At 34.2% G+C, this 17,060-nt stretch overlaps 1 protein-coding gene across 1 annotated transcript; it reads right to left on the bottom strand.

Annotated features, from left to right (window-relative positions):
• Positions 1 to 473: 473 nt before the first annotated feature.
• Positions 474 to 3,490, bottom strand: LOC120070671 (pentatricopeptide repeat-containing protein At5g66520-like). Its single transcript, XM_039022507.2, has 2 exons — positions 2,656 to 3,490; positions 474 to 1,825 (listed from the first exon to the last, which is right to left on the bottom strand). Exons 1-2 carry the CDS (start codon positions 3,307 to 3,309, stop codon positions 629 to 631), a joined length of 1,851 nt encoding a protein of 616 aa, XP_038878435.1. The 5' UTR covers positions 3,310 to 3,490; the 3' UTR covers positions 474 to 628.
• Positions 3,491 to 17,060: the final 13,570 nt, after the last annotated feature.

Here is a 17,060-nt window from a genome sequence, read left to right as displayed (position 1 = left end):
ATAGTCAAGACGATCGATCGCCCATAGTTAATCACGAAGTCGCCCAACGTTTGTTGCCAACGGTCATCGATGACAATTGATAAGTGGTAAAAGATGAAGGAAATTTTTTTTTAACACCTATGGTATTCATTAAAAATATATTCCAACCCCATGAGTTTGGTTTCTTATTCCCGAGAATTTTATTCCAAGCACTTAAGCATGAATTTGGTTTTAAATGCCAAACCTCCCAATTTCAAACCCATGGGCCAAACACCCCCTTATGGTGCATTTAGAAGTTGGGTTGGGATCACTTAACCAAGTATGACAGTTTCGCTTGCTCAAGCCTAGTGCACCTACAATGCTTTTAAAGGGAGCAATAGACCAGTTACTTGTAAGTCTAAACCATTTACGCCTATCATGTTCATGCAATTTTCTATAAAATGTCAGATCCTTTAGATGCTAAATTAATTTTCATGAACAGAAACAAAAAAAAAAAAAAAAAAAAAAGATTTTCCATTTAGATATTGGCAATGAAGTTGCTAGTAAATGTACCTGAATGAGTTTGAAGCTGAAGTTAATGTACAAGACTAGCAGATGCAAATCAGCTTCAATTGAAAATGAAACAATTTTTTCATGTACACAAAAAACACTACCAATAATCGTTACACGAACAAGTTCCATCCTTAAAATGGTGATATCTAATTCGGTCCCTAACGACAATCTCCCTGTCGTAAACCTTCGAAATGAACTTTATCGCTAGATGACAGTCGCCACATACTCTCAAGTTCTTCACAATGCGGATCGGAGTTCCAGGTGCTGTATTCATCAACCCAAAAGCAATGGCTAACTTCTCACTGTGCTTTAACAGAGCTGTTTCTCTGTCCTCATTGTCGTCGATGTCGAGCAGAACTTCTCCAGATTCAGGAATGTAACCAGAAATCTTCAACTTGGCAGCCATCTCATCTAAGAACAAATAGAGTTGTTTTGTTTGAGGATGAGACCGATCACCGATGAGAAATTGATGGAATGTCCCATTCAACTCGACGGAGCTACAACCTGGAGTTTTCTTTTTCCCACTTACTGCAATCTTCTCCCTCAATGTTCTTGCTTCATTCCAATTCCCAGTCAAAGAATATATATTTGCTAATAGAACATGGCAGCCCAGATGGTTAGGATCCAACTCTTTAACAATTTTCCCAATTCTCTCTCCCATTTCAACATCCTTGTGAATCTTGCAACCACTAAGCAATGCACCCCATATCACAACATCTGGTGTCAAAGGCATATTTGATATGATCTCTTCAGCTTCCTTCAAGCGCCCGGCACGTCCCAGTAGATCGACCAAACATCCATAATGCTCTAACTCAGGTTCAAGTCCATAATGACTCGCCATTGATTCAAAATAGCATTTTCCTTCCTCAACTCTATTTCCATGGCTACAAGCATTTAACAAAGCAACAAATGTAACTTTGTTCGGAGAAACTCTTTCTCTCTTCATTTGTTCAAAAACCTCAATTGCTTCCTTAGATTTTCCATGCATTGCAAACCCACCAACCATGGCATTCCAAGGCCAAACCTTTCGCTTCAATTGTCGTTCGCTCTTGAAAAGCTTTGATGCAAATTCTAACTCCCCACATTTTGCATACATATCAATAAGTCCAGCTAGCAACCGCTCGTTCATCTGAATATCGTTCTTTTTAATATATACGTGCATCCATCTTCCTTGATCCAATGCCACAAGATTAGCACAGGCAGCAAGGGCACTGGCTAACGTGTACTCGTTTGGGCTCGCCCCGTTTTCCAGCATGTTGTGGAAGATATCCAAAGCTTCCATGAAATGACCAACCTATGGATTAAGATCATATTTCAGCCTTCTTTAAGCATACCTAGAACTAAACTCAACTTATAATATACTCAGTAATTGCTTACCATTTGATTCCCTTATGGATGCAGGGGCAAGTTTGAGGAAATGAGACAGAAAAATAATTCTGTCTCACAATGAAAGTAAATATGGCTTCTGACTATGGCATAGCGTTTACCAGCATAGTATTACTGTGTCAAGAAGTAGCTACAATCATATAACGTTAAGATTTTGGATAAATTACATGTTATACTAAGTTTGTTAAACTTTTACAAGATTGTCTCTTTATCCCTCATCTTAAAAAAAATTCTAATAAATCCCTTAGGTCCTGCCTAGTAATGATTTCGTTTTTGGTTTTTAAAAACTAAACCCATTTCCTCTTACTATCATACAATGGTTTGCATCTTTTTTAAGTACAAGAGTCGTATTTTTAGCTTAAAAAAAAACTTTTAAAAACTACTATGACCTGGATTTTTAAAACAATGGTAAGAAGTAGATTAAAAAAAAAAAAAGCAAGAAATTTAGGTGTTTATCGACTTAATTTTCAAAAACTAAAAATAAAAAACCAAATGGTTCCTAAGCGGGACTAACTTTCAAGTTTTAATTTTTTTTTTCTAATAACTCTCCATCATTGACACAAAATTGACAGTTGAAGAGCTCATTATAACTTTTTTAAGAGTAGAGACTAAATAAACACAAACAACTAGTACACCTTTACAAAGGACATAACCTCAAAGTTTAAAGACCGAACTTATAATTGAAACCAAAAATTTGAAATAAGAAAATGAACAAACTTATGTTTTTCATGTAATTACCTGGAGACAACCAGAAATCATTGTTGTCCACGACACAACATCTCTTTCAGGCATTTCATCAAACAGTTGCCGAGCTTCATCCATTTTCCCCAATCTCGCATACCCACTAAGCATGATATTCCACGAGTACATATCTCTATTGGGGCTCCAATCAAACACCTTTCTAGCATCTACAACAAAACCCAAATTCACATACATCCCAATCAACGCATTCATCACAAACAGATTGTTTTCCAGCCCAAGTTTAACAGCATGAACACGAACTTGTTCCCCTTCCAGAACCCCAACACCATTGCCACATCCCTTGAAGACGAATGCAAACGAATATTGATTGGGCACTAACCTTTCTTCGCGGATTAAAGAACGAAACCTCGTGAAGGAATCTGCAGAGGAAGTGGTTGATAATGCAAGGGCCTTGATAATGGTGTTGTAGAGGAAGAGATCTGGTTGGGGACAATGGTCGAACACCATGTGGGCATAAGAAATTGGAGCGAATCTTGAGGAGGAAATAAGTTTGAGGAGTTTGTTAGTGGGGATTGGGTGTACAATAAGGCCGGTGGTGATCAATTGGGCATGGACTTGTTTGATTTGATGGATTGATTTGCAGGAATCGAGTAAGAAGAAGAGCTTAGAAGTGAAATCGCATCGTATCATTTTTCTGAAAACAAGGACTTACTGAAGAAGCTTGAAGAACATTCCCTTGTGGGCAGCAATGGCGGCCCTGCATTTCGCCATGTTCGGGTTCGGAGATTGTATATTGGTGATCATTTTTGTCTGCAGAAATGGAATTACTATGTTTGTAGTTGCAATCAATATCTACCGAAATATTGAGGTTCTAATTTTACTTAAATTTCTACGTAAATCTCTATAAAATATCGATGATATTTCTGTAAAAATTATAAAAACAAATATTAAAAAAAAATAATTTCAAATGAGTTGACGTATCTATTATTTATATTAGTAATATTTTGATATTTAATTTTTGTGTTTTCGTAAATTTTTTTACGATATAATAAAAATATCTATTCATCTCTCATGTCAATGTCAAACCCTAGAAACATAGAAATATCTATAGAAAAATCGACATATTGATGAAATTTTAATATTATGGTTACAATTATACCACCAAACTTAAAATTGTAAAAATTGAGCCCTAAAATAAATTAAGTGCTAAAATTGGTCTTTTAAATTTATATAATGGTAGAGTTAAGATTACAATAAATAAGTTTCTTTAAAAAAATATTACATACAATAAATTGAGGATCCAATTTTAACACTTTTATACATTTGAGAACTCAATTTTTAAAACTATAATTGCAACCGCTAGTTTTTTAGTGAATTCATTGTCATGTTATCTTATACCAACAAGAGCGTTGTTTAATTGGCATAGTGTTCATACTATCGACTTCGAGGTTTGAGATTCGATTCCCTTACAATACTTTAAAAAAAAGAAAAAAACTTAAAAGATTGAATTGAAGACAAAATGACAACAATGTCTCAAATCTACCATTTTTGCTATATTTTTCTTTTCAATTTCAAATATATATAAGTTTATTTCAAATAATAATCTATCTCGTGTTGTTTTAATTTTGTTAACGTGCTCTCTCTAATTTCTTATGGCATATTTTTGTAGTGTATTTTTCTTTTAAAATTTCTTTAAGCACTATTTCCACATTTTTGTATTTTTTTCTCTTAGTCTTTAATATTCTAAGTTTTTTTTTCCACTCCTAGACATCACCTACAATGTATCTCTCTCTTTTTTTTTTTTTTTTCTTCAATATTTTTCATTTTTCTGTTTTTCTAGGACCTGAAGTAGCTAGGTATCACATTCTTTTTTTTTTTTTTTTATTTGTTTAAGGTATGTTATCTTTTCCAATTTTTTCATTTTTTTCTTTATTATTTTACATGAATTATGTTTTTTAATCTTTGTGTGGGATTGAGATTTAGATTGAATAGTCTTATTTTTTTTTTTTTAATAAAAACTAAATAAAAGAATAGTCCTTTTTTTTAAAGGAAGTTAAATAATACTTATACATAGGTTTTTATTTCTAATAAAACTGATTTAACTTTTATTTTAAATTTTTTATTATAAATAAAAATATTATTAGTTTATTTGTTCTCTTACTATCAAAGGTTTAAATCAAGAGATACAAAATTCAATTCGCAAACTTTAGAAAAGAAAAAAATAGTTCTAAAAAGACAATAATTCAAATTTGTTTTCAGTAGTATGAATTTTTTTATTAAAATATAAAGAAAAAAATAATTGTCAAATATAATACTCTTATTTAAATTTATACATATACATTCCATTTTCAACGTTATGAAATACTTGCAATGCACGAAATTTCAACTGGTATACATAAAAATAAAACACAAATGAAAACGAAGATTCGTAACCATAGTTTTGCATTAAATGTAGTCTACAAATTTGGAGATTCTAAATTTCAAGCCAAAATATGAAATCTGTAAAAAAAGAAAAAAGTATATATTTGTAAAATAATTAAATATATATCTCAATTTCAAACGGAATATATATCTTAATAGAAATGAGATTAAGATTTAAAATTAAATATGAAGTATATAATTTATAACAACCTTAAATTTGTACTAGTTCTAAATACATTTGGAATAAATCTCGTATATATTTAAAATAAACCTTGTATATATACATAAGAAATGAAACATAAATGAAAATGAATATTTATAACCATAACCAAAATTAGGGATTCTAAATTTTAGGTCAAAATCCGAAATATGTAAAAAAGGAAAATTCGTGACAAATGTGTAACTAATGGCAGAAAGTATCATTCAAAAGCAAAAAATTTCTACAATCAAAGAAATACTATTATGGCAAATCTTGCATTAATGTAATATAAATCGAACTGAAAATTATCAAACTAGGTTTGAATTTTTAAAATATTTTAATTATAAAACAATATAAAAATTTAATATGAGAGAATGTATTATAAAATATATAATACAAACCTTTCCTAAAATTAAGGGATATATATCATATTTGTTAATGAATAAAATAAAAAATCATTTAATGATGACATATAATGAAATTAGTTATTTTAAAAAGTATCTCCAAATGATTATTACTAAAAACATTTTGAATTATTTTTAATATTTTAATTACAAAATAATACAAACATTTAATAGGAGAAAGAGTATATTATAAAGTTAAAATTGTCCAAATCAATTTGAAAATTTAGTTATGAAATATAATTAAAGTCCACGACATTTGAAAAATAACTAGGTCAATTTTATAAATTTTTATTGTATAAATAATGGTAGAATTTCAAAATTTTGGTAGCTTTTCAATTAAGTTGTAAAGGAAGTTTCTTTCCATCATTTCTTTTAAGAGAGAATTTCTAGTAGTACGAGTATCATATTTTTCTTTATTCATACTATGAATTTATTAATTTCATAAATATTAGTAGATTTCACATTAATGTCCATCTTTTTAACTCTATTTTTAATATTTTGAACATTTTTCATTCTTTTACCAAACATTGCGCTCCCTCGCTAGTATTTATGTTCTTTTTATCATTTCCTTATCTCTATCTCGAAAACAACAAGACATATGTTTTCACATATTTTCAATTTTCTTTGACCATGTTACAAATTTCCCATTTTTTTAAAAATAATGTTATTTTAATATATATTATTAAAAATAGGGTAGGACCGAAAAGATTGACAAAAATAGGTTTTTTTTAATCATGTACCCGGTACACGATTATGCCTAAATCGTGTACCCGATTCACGATTAGATCTAAATCGTATACCCGATACACGAGTGCCTGGGATCTGGCACGTGCAGACTGCCAATGTGGCTGTCATGTAGTGTTGACTGAGGTAATCGTGTATCGGGTACACGATTACCCTAAGTCGTGTACCAGGTACACAACTTCTTTCTCCATTAAACCACGACGCCTCTTCTTCTTCCTCCATTCGAAAACCATCCGAATCCTTCTTCCTCCATCCAAAAACCATTACCGCCATAGCCATATTTCTTCCTCTGGCCATGAGCTTTTTCTCTTGTTGTTGCCACTGTGAGCCGATCTACTGAAGGGTTTTCTCCATCCGAAGTGTTTTCTTTGACTGAGGTAAAGTTTTTTTAAATTTTTTTTCTAATATATGTATTTGTTTATAAAAATGAGGATCAAGTTCGAAAATGTATAGTTTATGGATCCATGATTTAGATGTATAATCTTCATATATATATCATTTTGTTTGCATTTGGGCTAGATTGCTTCATATATATATTATTTTGTTTGCATTTGGGCTGAATTAAATGTATGGTTCATGGATATACTATTTTGTTTTTATTTGGGCTGATTTAAATGTATAGTTTATGGATCTTAGATTTGGGTTAGTTTAAATGTATAATATTTAGATCTTATATGTTGAACTTAGAAATTGAATTTTGGTGGGCTATTTGTTGGGTTGACATATTAAATATTTTTTTTTTGTCAACTATAACAGTTGAAAAAATCATAATAAATTTGTTGGTGTGTTCTAAAGATTTAGTTATTCTTGAACCTGGAAATGATGAAGACAGTGATATTGATGTTGAAGTTGAATTATTTAGAAATGATAGTAGTGGGGAACATGATCTTGAGTTGGTACCGTCGGATATGTTCACCCAAATAGATTGGGAAATTACGAATTTAACATGTGAACGAGGGTCAACTTTGGAGGAAAAGAGTATATGTGTAGATAATTGTAGTCTAATCTATAAAGAAATGTTATTTAATACTAAAGAAGATTTACAGCTTGCTGTAAAAATATATTGTGTGACAGAACACTATGAGATTATTGTAGTGGAATCAAATCAAGATCTTTGGTATGTCAGATGTAAACAGTGGAAGGATGGTTGTGAATGGAGGTTACGAGCATGTCGACGTAAAACTCATGGGATGTTCGGAATCAACAAACTTCAAGGGGAACACTCATGTTTGTTTTCAGAATTGACATAGGATCATTTACAACTTGATTCAAATTTTATGAGTATTGAAATCCAAAATTTGGTTAGAGCTGATCTTGAGGTACCTGTGGCCCTACTCCAAGAAGCAATTAAAAAACAATATGGTTATAATGTTAATTATAGACGGGTGTGGTAAACCAAGAAAAAAACATTGATTGTTGTGTTTGGTGATTAGGAGAAATCATATTCAGAGAGTCCGTATTGGTTGAGTGCTCTTGTTCATTAAAATCTAGGAACATGATCAGATTGGTATTTCCTTTCGTCTGATGATTATTTTTGGTCGAGTTTTCTGGTCCTTCGGTCCTGCAAGAGAAGGGTTCAAACATTGTAGGACATTAATCCAGATCGATGGAACTCATCTCTACGGAAAGTATAAGTGGAAATTATTGACCGTCTTATCTATTGATGCAAACGGGCATATATTTCCCCTTGCTTTTGCTATTGTTGAAGGTGAAAATTCATCCAGTTGGTTATGATTTTTGTAGGCATTGCGTAAATATGTTACCCAAAGAGATTGTATTTGATTGATTTTTGATAGACATAAAGGCATTCTTGCTGCAATTAGTAATGAGAAAATTGGTTGGAGTGAACCTAGAGTGTGCCATCGATACTGTTTTCACTATGTTGCCAGCAATTTCAGTACGAAATATAAATCAAAGCAACTAAAAGATTTGGTATTTAAGGCAGAAAATCAACACCAAAGGCGCAAGTTCATTCGGTGCATGAAAGAATCGAAACAATTGAACCTTGAATGCCTTGAATATTTTTTAGATATTGACTTGGAAGACACAATCACATGACGGTGGGTACCGCTATGGGTGGATGACAAGCAATGCAGCTGAATGCATGAATGGTATTTTCAAAGGTTCTAGAATGTTACAAATTACTTCTTTAGTTAGGCTAACATTTTATTGCACAATATTATATTTTGAACGTCGAAGACAAGAGATCAGTGAAGCACTCGATCGTGGGGACATGTATACAGAATATACCCTAAGAAAACATAAGAGGTGGGAAAAACGAGTATCTACGCACACAATAACATCTATTGACAGGGAAACTCAAACTTTTGAAGTAGAAATTGACATAAGTATGATTTCTCCCTATAAAGGACAACACACACAAGTTTTGAGCTTGAAAGAAGGAACGTGTTCTTGTAATAAGTGGCAGTTATTCAAGATTCTATGCTTTCATGTAATTGCATTTTATAATTACATGCGTTTGACATACATACCTCTTATTGATGAATGCTACAAATTGTCCAATTTCAAGCGATGTTATGAAGGTCACTTTCATCCAATAGAACACCCAGATTTTGTCAGATTAATTGGACGCCATATACAAGATATTTGGTCATCACTACCTAATTACTGTTGTGATGGTGAAGACATCTGGTTGACCGTTAGTCCTCTTATATGCTTCCATATAGTAGAGTGACATCATTCAGATCGTGTGTTGAGACAGTTTGGTCAGCGACAAACGATATCTTTGTTGTCCTATACACTCCCAGCACTACACCAGATTGATTTGAGAGGTAAGCACGACCAAGACTGGCGTCGAATTCACGCGGAATATATATCTATTGGCATGGATAACATGATCGTTGTGAACAAGGAGAAATAACATATGGGTTAGCTGTATCAGATGACTATTTTTCTTGGTACGATTCAATCACGAGGCGATTTATCACACCTGACGACTCTTAATATTACTACGTGGTAAGAGATTTAAAAATCAAACATTTTCCATATATATGATATGAATATTGTTTAATATTTATTTTTTTCATCGTACAAAATAATTTTATCGGAGATATACAACAATATTCGGTACAACACAACTTACTAGAGTTGAGTTCAATGTGTTACCAAACATTGGTCAACATAGAAATATTATTCAACAAATAAGACGACTCAATGTTGCTGACACTGATCAAAGACGTATTCGTCGTAGATGACAATGACAACAGGGTGAAGCTAATTTAGAGGCACAGAAGACAACCCCATGTGGGATAAGGGCCAGGGGGTCGTGTTTAAATTTCATGTAAACTTCTATTTTCAAATTAAATAACTAATTGTAAATCTTCTTTAGTATCATGACATTTTTTGTTTTTTTTTTTTTAAATATGAATGCAGAATAATTATCTTTCATTGTAGATTAAATATATAACTAAGTTTAATAATGAAGGAATTTATGGACCCGGTCCTAAAGTCTTAATATTGTTGTATATCTTCGATTAAAAAAAAATAATTAGTCAATCTATTTTTTTAAAAAGAAGAAAAAAAATCATGGACCGAGTCCACGAGTCTCCATACGACCGGTCAACCAAGTCAGCCGACATGGTGCTGTCTGGATTAAATGCTAATCGTGTATCCCGTACACGATTCTTCTAAATGCTAATCATGTACCCCGTACACGATTTCTCTACCCTACTTTTGTCAATACTTTCCATTCCCACCTATTTTTAAAAATACTTTTCCATGTACCCCACTTTTGTCAATAATTTGAAAAAACACTATATTTTTTTAACTTCACCCCAAATTTGCACTTTGATGAAATTGTATAGTGTGTTTATTAATCAAATACTAAATTATGTAATTGTTACAGTTGGGGTCGTTTAGTTCAAGATTTTAGATGCTTGTAAATAAAGGATGCTAGAAAATAAGATGTATGGAATCAAAGATAAGTATTTTGTTGTTCATGACTAATGTTATCATAATCTTATGAATATGCATGTATTTAATTTATGAAATTAAGCATGTCTACCTTATATAATTTTAATAAATATATTTTAATAAATAATATATTATATAAAAAGTAAACAAATGAGTAAAAATGTGATATGTGATAAAGAATATTAATAAAGAATACTATTTTTTTTCGAAATATGACATGTTAATAATGAATGATGTAATAAAAATTAATCACAATAAATAATTAATCTATTGTAAATAATCAATAAGTAATTAGTTATGATAATTGAAAATTAGTTTTTTGCACCAAATTGATTTAACTTATCTTAATTAACTAATTAAATATATTTGAGATATTTTTTTTCTTGAACATATTACTAAAGCAAGAGGAGGGATGAGGATGTGCATTAAAATATCTCATTGATGACTAATTAATAAAAAAATTCAATAAAATAAATAATTATTGCATTCATTTAATGAGTTTTGATTTGTAAAATTGAATTAAGTATATATTCTAATGAAATATTATTGAATTATTCAAGTTATATAATTAATTGCATTGATTTTGGTAAATTAATATCAATTAGTTTAAATTAATTAACAATATTCAAAATAAAAAGTAAATGAATGAGGGGAAAAAAGAAAAAAAAAACTCACCTTGTTATAAGGCATGGAATACCCCTTATCCTCGAGAAACAGAATGCCTCGAATTGTATATTCTCATGTCCAATCTACAAACTTTGTACCAAACAAGTGTATCAAAAGCCTTTATCAATTCCCATCTTGAAATTTCTTGTACCAAACAATCCCTTAGTGTTTCTTCCTTCATTACTATATTCTATTTAATTATTAGTGTGTGTGGCATCATTTTTGTTCATATTTATTAGCGTTGTTATAAAGTTGCATTCAAGTATTGAAATAAATATCGACAGGTTGATATATCAATTCGTAAATCAAAGAGTCAACATCAGTATTAAGGATTAATCAACGTATCTGATATCTTTTATAAATACAAATACATCATAAGAAAACAAACATTTATAAATCTAAATATGAATACTAATAAATGGTTCAACAACGTTATGCTCCGAAGCTATCTGCGTGATGATCATGTCCCCTTGATGCAAATCTCTCGGATGAGATGATACTTCCGCTCTATGTGTTTCATGTGCTTGTGACTCCGAGGCTCTCGGGAATTAGCCACAGCATCATTATTATCACAATAAAGGGTGATAAACTTTGACATGTCTGGAACCACTTCTAGATCCGTCAGGAATTTCCTGAGCCACACAACTTCCTTAGTAGCTTCAGAAGCAGCTACATACCCAACCTCCATGGTGGAGTCAGCAATGTACCCCTACTTGGTGCTTCTTTAGACTACTGCTCCTTCATTAAAAGTGAACACTGATCCTGATGTGGATTTCCTAGAATCCTTATCAGTCTAGAAATCAGAGTTTGTGTATCTTGTAAGGATCAAATCCTTAGAACCATACACGATCATGTAGTCCCTCGTTCTATGTAGATACTTGAGGATATTCTTAACGATGGTCTAGTGATCAAATCCTGGATTAGACTGATATCTACTGACTATCTCAACCGCATAGCAGATGTCAGGTCTAGTATATAACTCACATACATCAGGCTGCCAACAGTCAATGCATAAGGGATCCGTCTCATTTCCTTAACTTTTTGAGGTGTCTTAGAACACTGTTTCTTAGACAATATAACTCCATATCTGAAAGGCAGTAAACCTCTCTTGGAGTTCTGCATCGAAAAATTGACAAGCATTTTGCCAATGTACGATGCCTGAAACAGAGGTAGCGTTTTGTTCTTTCGATCTCTAAAGATCTAAATTTCCAGATCAAACTAAGCTTCTCCCAAATATTTCATTCGGAATTGGGTCGCTAGCCAATTCTTAATTTTTGTCATAGATATGTTGATGGATGTTTATGGGATAGTTGTCTCTGTTTAAGTTACAAAAGTTAATTTGTAAGGGCCCCTACGTTTTTGGGCATTATACTTGCAATCGAGTCTGTATTCGTTAAGGTTTTGAGTCGTTCGTGAAGCTTCAGACGTGAAGGTTGCAGTGCGTTTCGATGGAGAAGACGAAACGATGGTCACATCGTGGAGCTTGAACTAAACAATTGTTTAGATTTTGCTATGTGTTCGTTTTCTATACGATCATGTAAAGTTGTTGCATGATTGTGTTGCGTTGGCTGCATGATCGCGTAGGTGCTTGAGAAGTAGACGATCGCATGGTATTTGATACTCAACGCATGGGTTGCGTGCTAAACGATCATGTAGACTATCATGCTCATCACATAGTTAGTAGCTACACGATCACATAGTATACGATACTCGGCGCACGCTACTCAATCGTGTAGACTATCATGCTCATCGCATAGTCTTTATCTATACGATCGCATGGTATGCGCTACTCGAAGCACGCTACACGATCGTGTGGACTTTCATGCTCATCGCATAGTCCAAAGCTACGCAATCGTTGTTACACGATAGTTTATACTCGACGTTCGTTGCTCGACGGTCGGGACATTTGCTACACGATCAAGCTGCAAGGCTTCAAGGCGAGCGGTTCAAGACCCGGTTCACTTGTTCCAAACCGGTGGACTCAACTTTTGTAATAATTTAGCCTTTTCTTTTCCGAATTTGAGATTAACTATCCCGGTCCATCAACTTTAGTTAAATATGCATGTGATGTATGTTTATATTATATGCCATAATGTATGTCATATAGTTTTAAAACCAACCATAAGTTATGCATTTGATATTCATGCAATATTTTATATTATAAGTGTTATAATATACTAGTATGCATGATTTAAATTACATATAGCATGCTCATGCATCATATAATATAAGAGTTATACTATATGTCCCAAGCTGATGCTACTTCCTGTCCTTTCTGTCCGATAGCATCTCCCCTCTTGGAACCTCCTGACCAATGCATGGTCTTGCTATCAACGCATGGTCTCCTCTCAATACATTCTTTTTTATGTCCTTTGAAGAGTATTTGAGATCTCATCTAAAGTCCTTGGCCCAATTTATATGCGTCCAAGATTTCTCTAAGGCCGACACCTTTTACTTGGCTGCATGTCAAAGTGTTTTCCTTAGCATATGCCAACTTCCAGCCTTTTCCACCTTCTGCTTGAGGTGTCTTCATTTCACACAATCAACGCAACCCTTGCATCAACGCAATCTTAAGTGTCTTCCTCTTCCATAACCAACGCTTGAGGCTTAACTTTGCATGTCTACTCATGCATCCACCTCATTTCCTTAAGGCCTAAGACTCCCTCCTAGCAAGCCACACATCTGGATGACGTCCTTCATATACATTCATCCTTCATATGCGTCCATCCAACTCAATATGCATTCAACTAGGATGATGACCAACACCCCTTTCAATGCATACTGATAGCCTCGGATATCCAACACATAGCAGATCATCAATGCATAGCATATCACTAACGCATAGCATATCACCAACGCATAGTACATCACCAATGCATAGCACATCACCAACGCATAGCACATCACCAACATATAGTACATCACCAACGCATAGCACATCACCAACGCATAGTATTGCACTGCCGCATCCATCGCTGCATGCCATCGCATCCATCATATCCATCACATCCATTGCTGCATGCCATTGCATACTACCAATGCATTCCTTCGGCCGTATGCCTCCAACGCATTCCTTCGGCCGCATGCCTCCATCGCATACTACCAACGCATCTCCTTCCGCTGCATGCCTTCGACCGCATGGACACATACCATCGTGTCCAATGCATCCATCGTAGCCATCGCACCTCATGTGTTGATCTAATCTCCAGCCGCATAGATGCATACCATCGTGTCCAACGCATCCATCGCACCCACCTCCATCGCCGCAGGCCTCTATCCATCACATCTATCTCATCCAACGCATCCATCGCATCCAATGGATCCAACGTCCAGCGCCTTTGGATGTGCAACTTGAGGCTGCCGCATACCCGATCAATGCGTTGGTGCCATGCGACCGTCTTATGCATTGTGCTATGCATTGGTGATGTGCTATGCGTTGGTGATGTACTATGCGTTGGTGATATGCTATACGTTGGTGATATGTTATGCATTGGTGATATGCTATGTGTTGGATATCCGAGGCTAGTAGTATGCGTTGAAAGGGGTGTTGGTCATCATCCTATTGAATGTATATTGAGTTAGATGGATGCATATGAAGGATGAACGCATATGAAGGACGTCATCCAAACATGTAGCTTGCTAGGAGGGAGTGTTAGGCCTTAAGGAAATGAGATGGATACATGAGTAGACATGCAAAGTTAAGCCTCAAGTGTTGACTATAGAGGAGGAAGACACTTAAGATTGCGTTGATGCAAGGGTTGCGTTGGTGGTGTGAGATAAACACACCTCAAGCAGGAGGTGGGGAAGGCTGGAAGTTGGCAGATGCTAAGGAAAACACCTGGACATATGGCCAAGTAGAAGGTGTCGACCTTAGAGAAATCTTGGACGCATATAAATAGGGTCAAGGATTTTAGATGATAACTCAAATTCTCTTCAAAGGACATAAAGAAAAGTGTACTGAGAGGAGACCATGTGTTGGTAGCAAGACCATACGTTGGTCAGGAGGTTCCAAGAGGGGAGATGCTGTCGGACAGAAAGGACAGAAAGTAGCATCAGCTAGGGACGAGGAGTTCTCCCAGAATACTCGTTCGTTTGATATGACTCTAAAGCCATCTGAAAGCTAAAAGAGTCTATTGTTTAGGGTAGGGCTTCCGAAGAAGAAGCTCCGAGGACTCGGGCTGGAGAATGAGGCAAAAAAAGAGGGGTCGAGTTGTCGGGTAAGCTGAGCCAGTCTTGATGTTTTGATGTTTTCGACGAAACCACGAGGAGTTATGAGCTAAGATTTTGAGATAAGCTTTCTGAGACATTTTAGAGCATATTTGTAGAAGGAAGTAATACGAGATAAATTCTAGAACTATGGGTAGTCTGAGCTTTAAATTGAATCTGGAATTTAGGGTTTAAGAGGAGCCCGAGAAGATCATGGAACTTCTAGAGAGAAAGGTTCCTAAACGAACAAGGTGAGTGGTACTTTCCTTTAGTATTAAAGCATATCTTTTAGACTAAATTGTATATGTTTATGTTATGAATGATTATATAGCATGAGAATGAGATTATGTGATCGGGATGGTCAGGGGGTCAATAGACTTAGTGCCTGAGCCCGTAAGCAAAACCTCACAGGATGGTCAGGGGACCGAGAGGTCTAGTTCCTGAGCCTGTGAGAGGATCCTCGTATGAAATGGTCAGAGGGCCGACGGACCTAGCTTCTGAGCCCATAAGCGAGGAGCTATGTGCACATATTAGAAAAGGAAATGTAAAGAGTAAGTGTTGTATTTAGTAACAATTATCTATCTACTGTGTGTGTAGGTAGACAACATACTCATTCTAGTTACTTATCAGTTTAGCTATCTACCGTGCGCGTAAATAGAGTTGGAAACAGACTCATTCAAGGCGGAGGTTTGAATGTAACCTCATATTTATGCTATGCTTATTATTGATGAGTTGAAATAGACTCTAGAAGTTGCTTACCACTCACTGAGCTTTGTGAAGCTCATTCTGTTATTTCATGTTTTTCTTCCCAAGTAGCGAAAGGTAAGGAGTTCCAGGGTGCTACTAAGGTCAAGGTCTGCCACAAGTCACAGTTACACTTCCGGAGGGTTTTACAGTTGTTGTTGTAAACCTTGTAGATAAGTCTTGGAGTTGTATAAATGTTACATTGTTGTAATAAAATGGGCCTACTTAATCCGTTATTATTTGCCTCCTTAACTTAAACAGTTGGTTGTTGAATTTGTTTCATTATTATCAGAGTTATTTTCGCAAGAGTTATTAGACAGTAAGTGTCAACAAAAGGGTTGATAACTACTGCAGTCACATCCTCTCCTAGGCTTAGAGGGTAGTCTAGGGCAGGGTGTGACAGCTTGGTATCAGAGCTATTTCCACAAGAGTTACTAGGCAGTAAGTGTCAACAAAAAGGTTGATAACTGCTGCGGTCACATCCTTTCCTCAGGCCTAGAGGGTAGTTTGGGGCGGGATGTGACAACCTTAGGTTAATTTATAATTGTTATAAATAACTCATGTATGTCTTACTTGCAATGTCGGTTTTAATTTTTTTCATTTATTTTATAAGAGTTATAAATAAATGAACTTAGAAATTAAAATCAATAACCAATAGTTGCATGCAAACTTAGGTAAAATCATTTTTTAAAATAGTTTTAAAATATGATTGAGATAGACCTAAGTTCACAAATTTCTAATGAGATTAGAAATTAGACTAATCTTTTAAATTGGTTTAGTAGGATTAAATTGATTTCAATAAAAGATTAAATTTGTAGCAAATATATCTATAAGGAACTTTTTTTTCTAAGGTGGGTTCTGGCTAGGCTGGGGTTTTAAGCTGACGGAACGAAACACCCCTACCCGAGAACCTACCTGGAAAGGTGAATTAGATAAATTTGCTACAAGCATGCAATTGTTGATTAATATTTGTTAAAGTGTTTAATGATTGTTAATCAAAATTGTTTAACTTTCCAATGTAAGTGTTACTTTTGGGAAAACATAAACAATCACTTAGTAAAAATAATTGGCCATATTTTTCTAAGTAAATTAAACCGTAGGTTGTTAAAATACTCAGTGGGAGG

This window comes from Benincasa hispida, chromosome 2 (genome assembly GCF_027475165.1).
Source record: "Benincasa hispida cultivar pf3 chromosome 2, pf3_genome.v1.1, whole genome shotgun sequence".
In the NCBI taxonomy this organism is placed as follows: Eukaryota; Viridiplantae; Streptophyta; class Magnoliopsida; order Cucurbitales; family Cucurbitaceae; genus Benincasa; species Benincasa hispida.
This window is presented reverse-complemented; position numbering and strand designations above follow the sequence as displayed.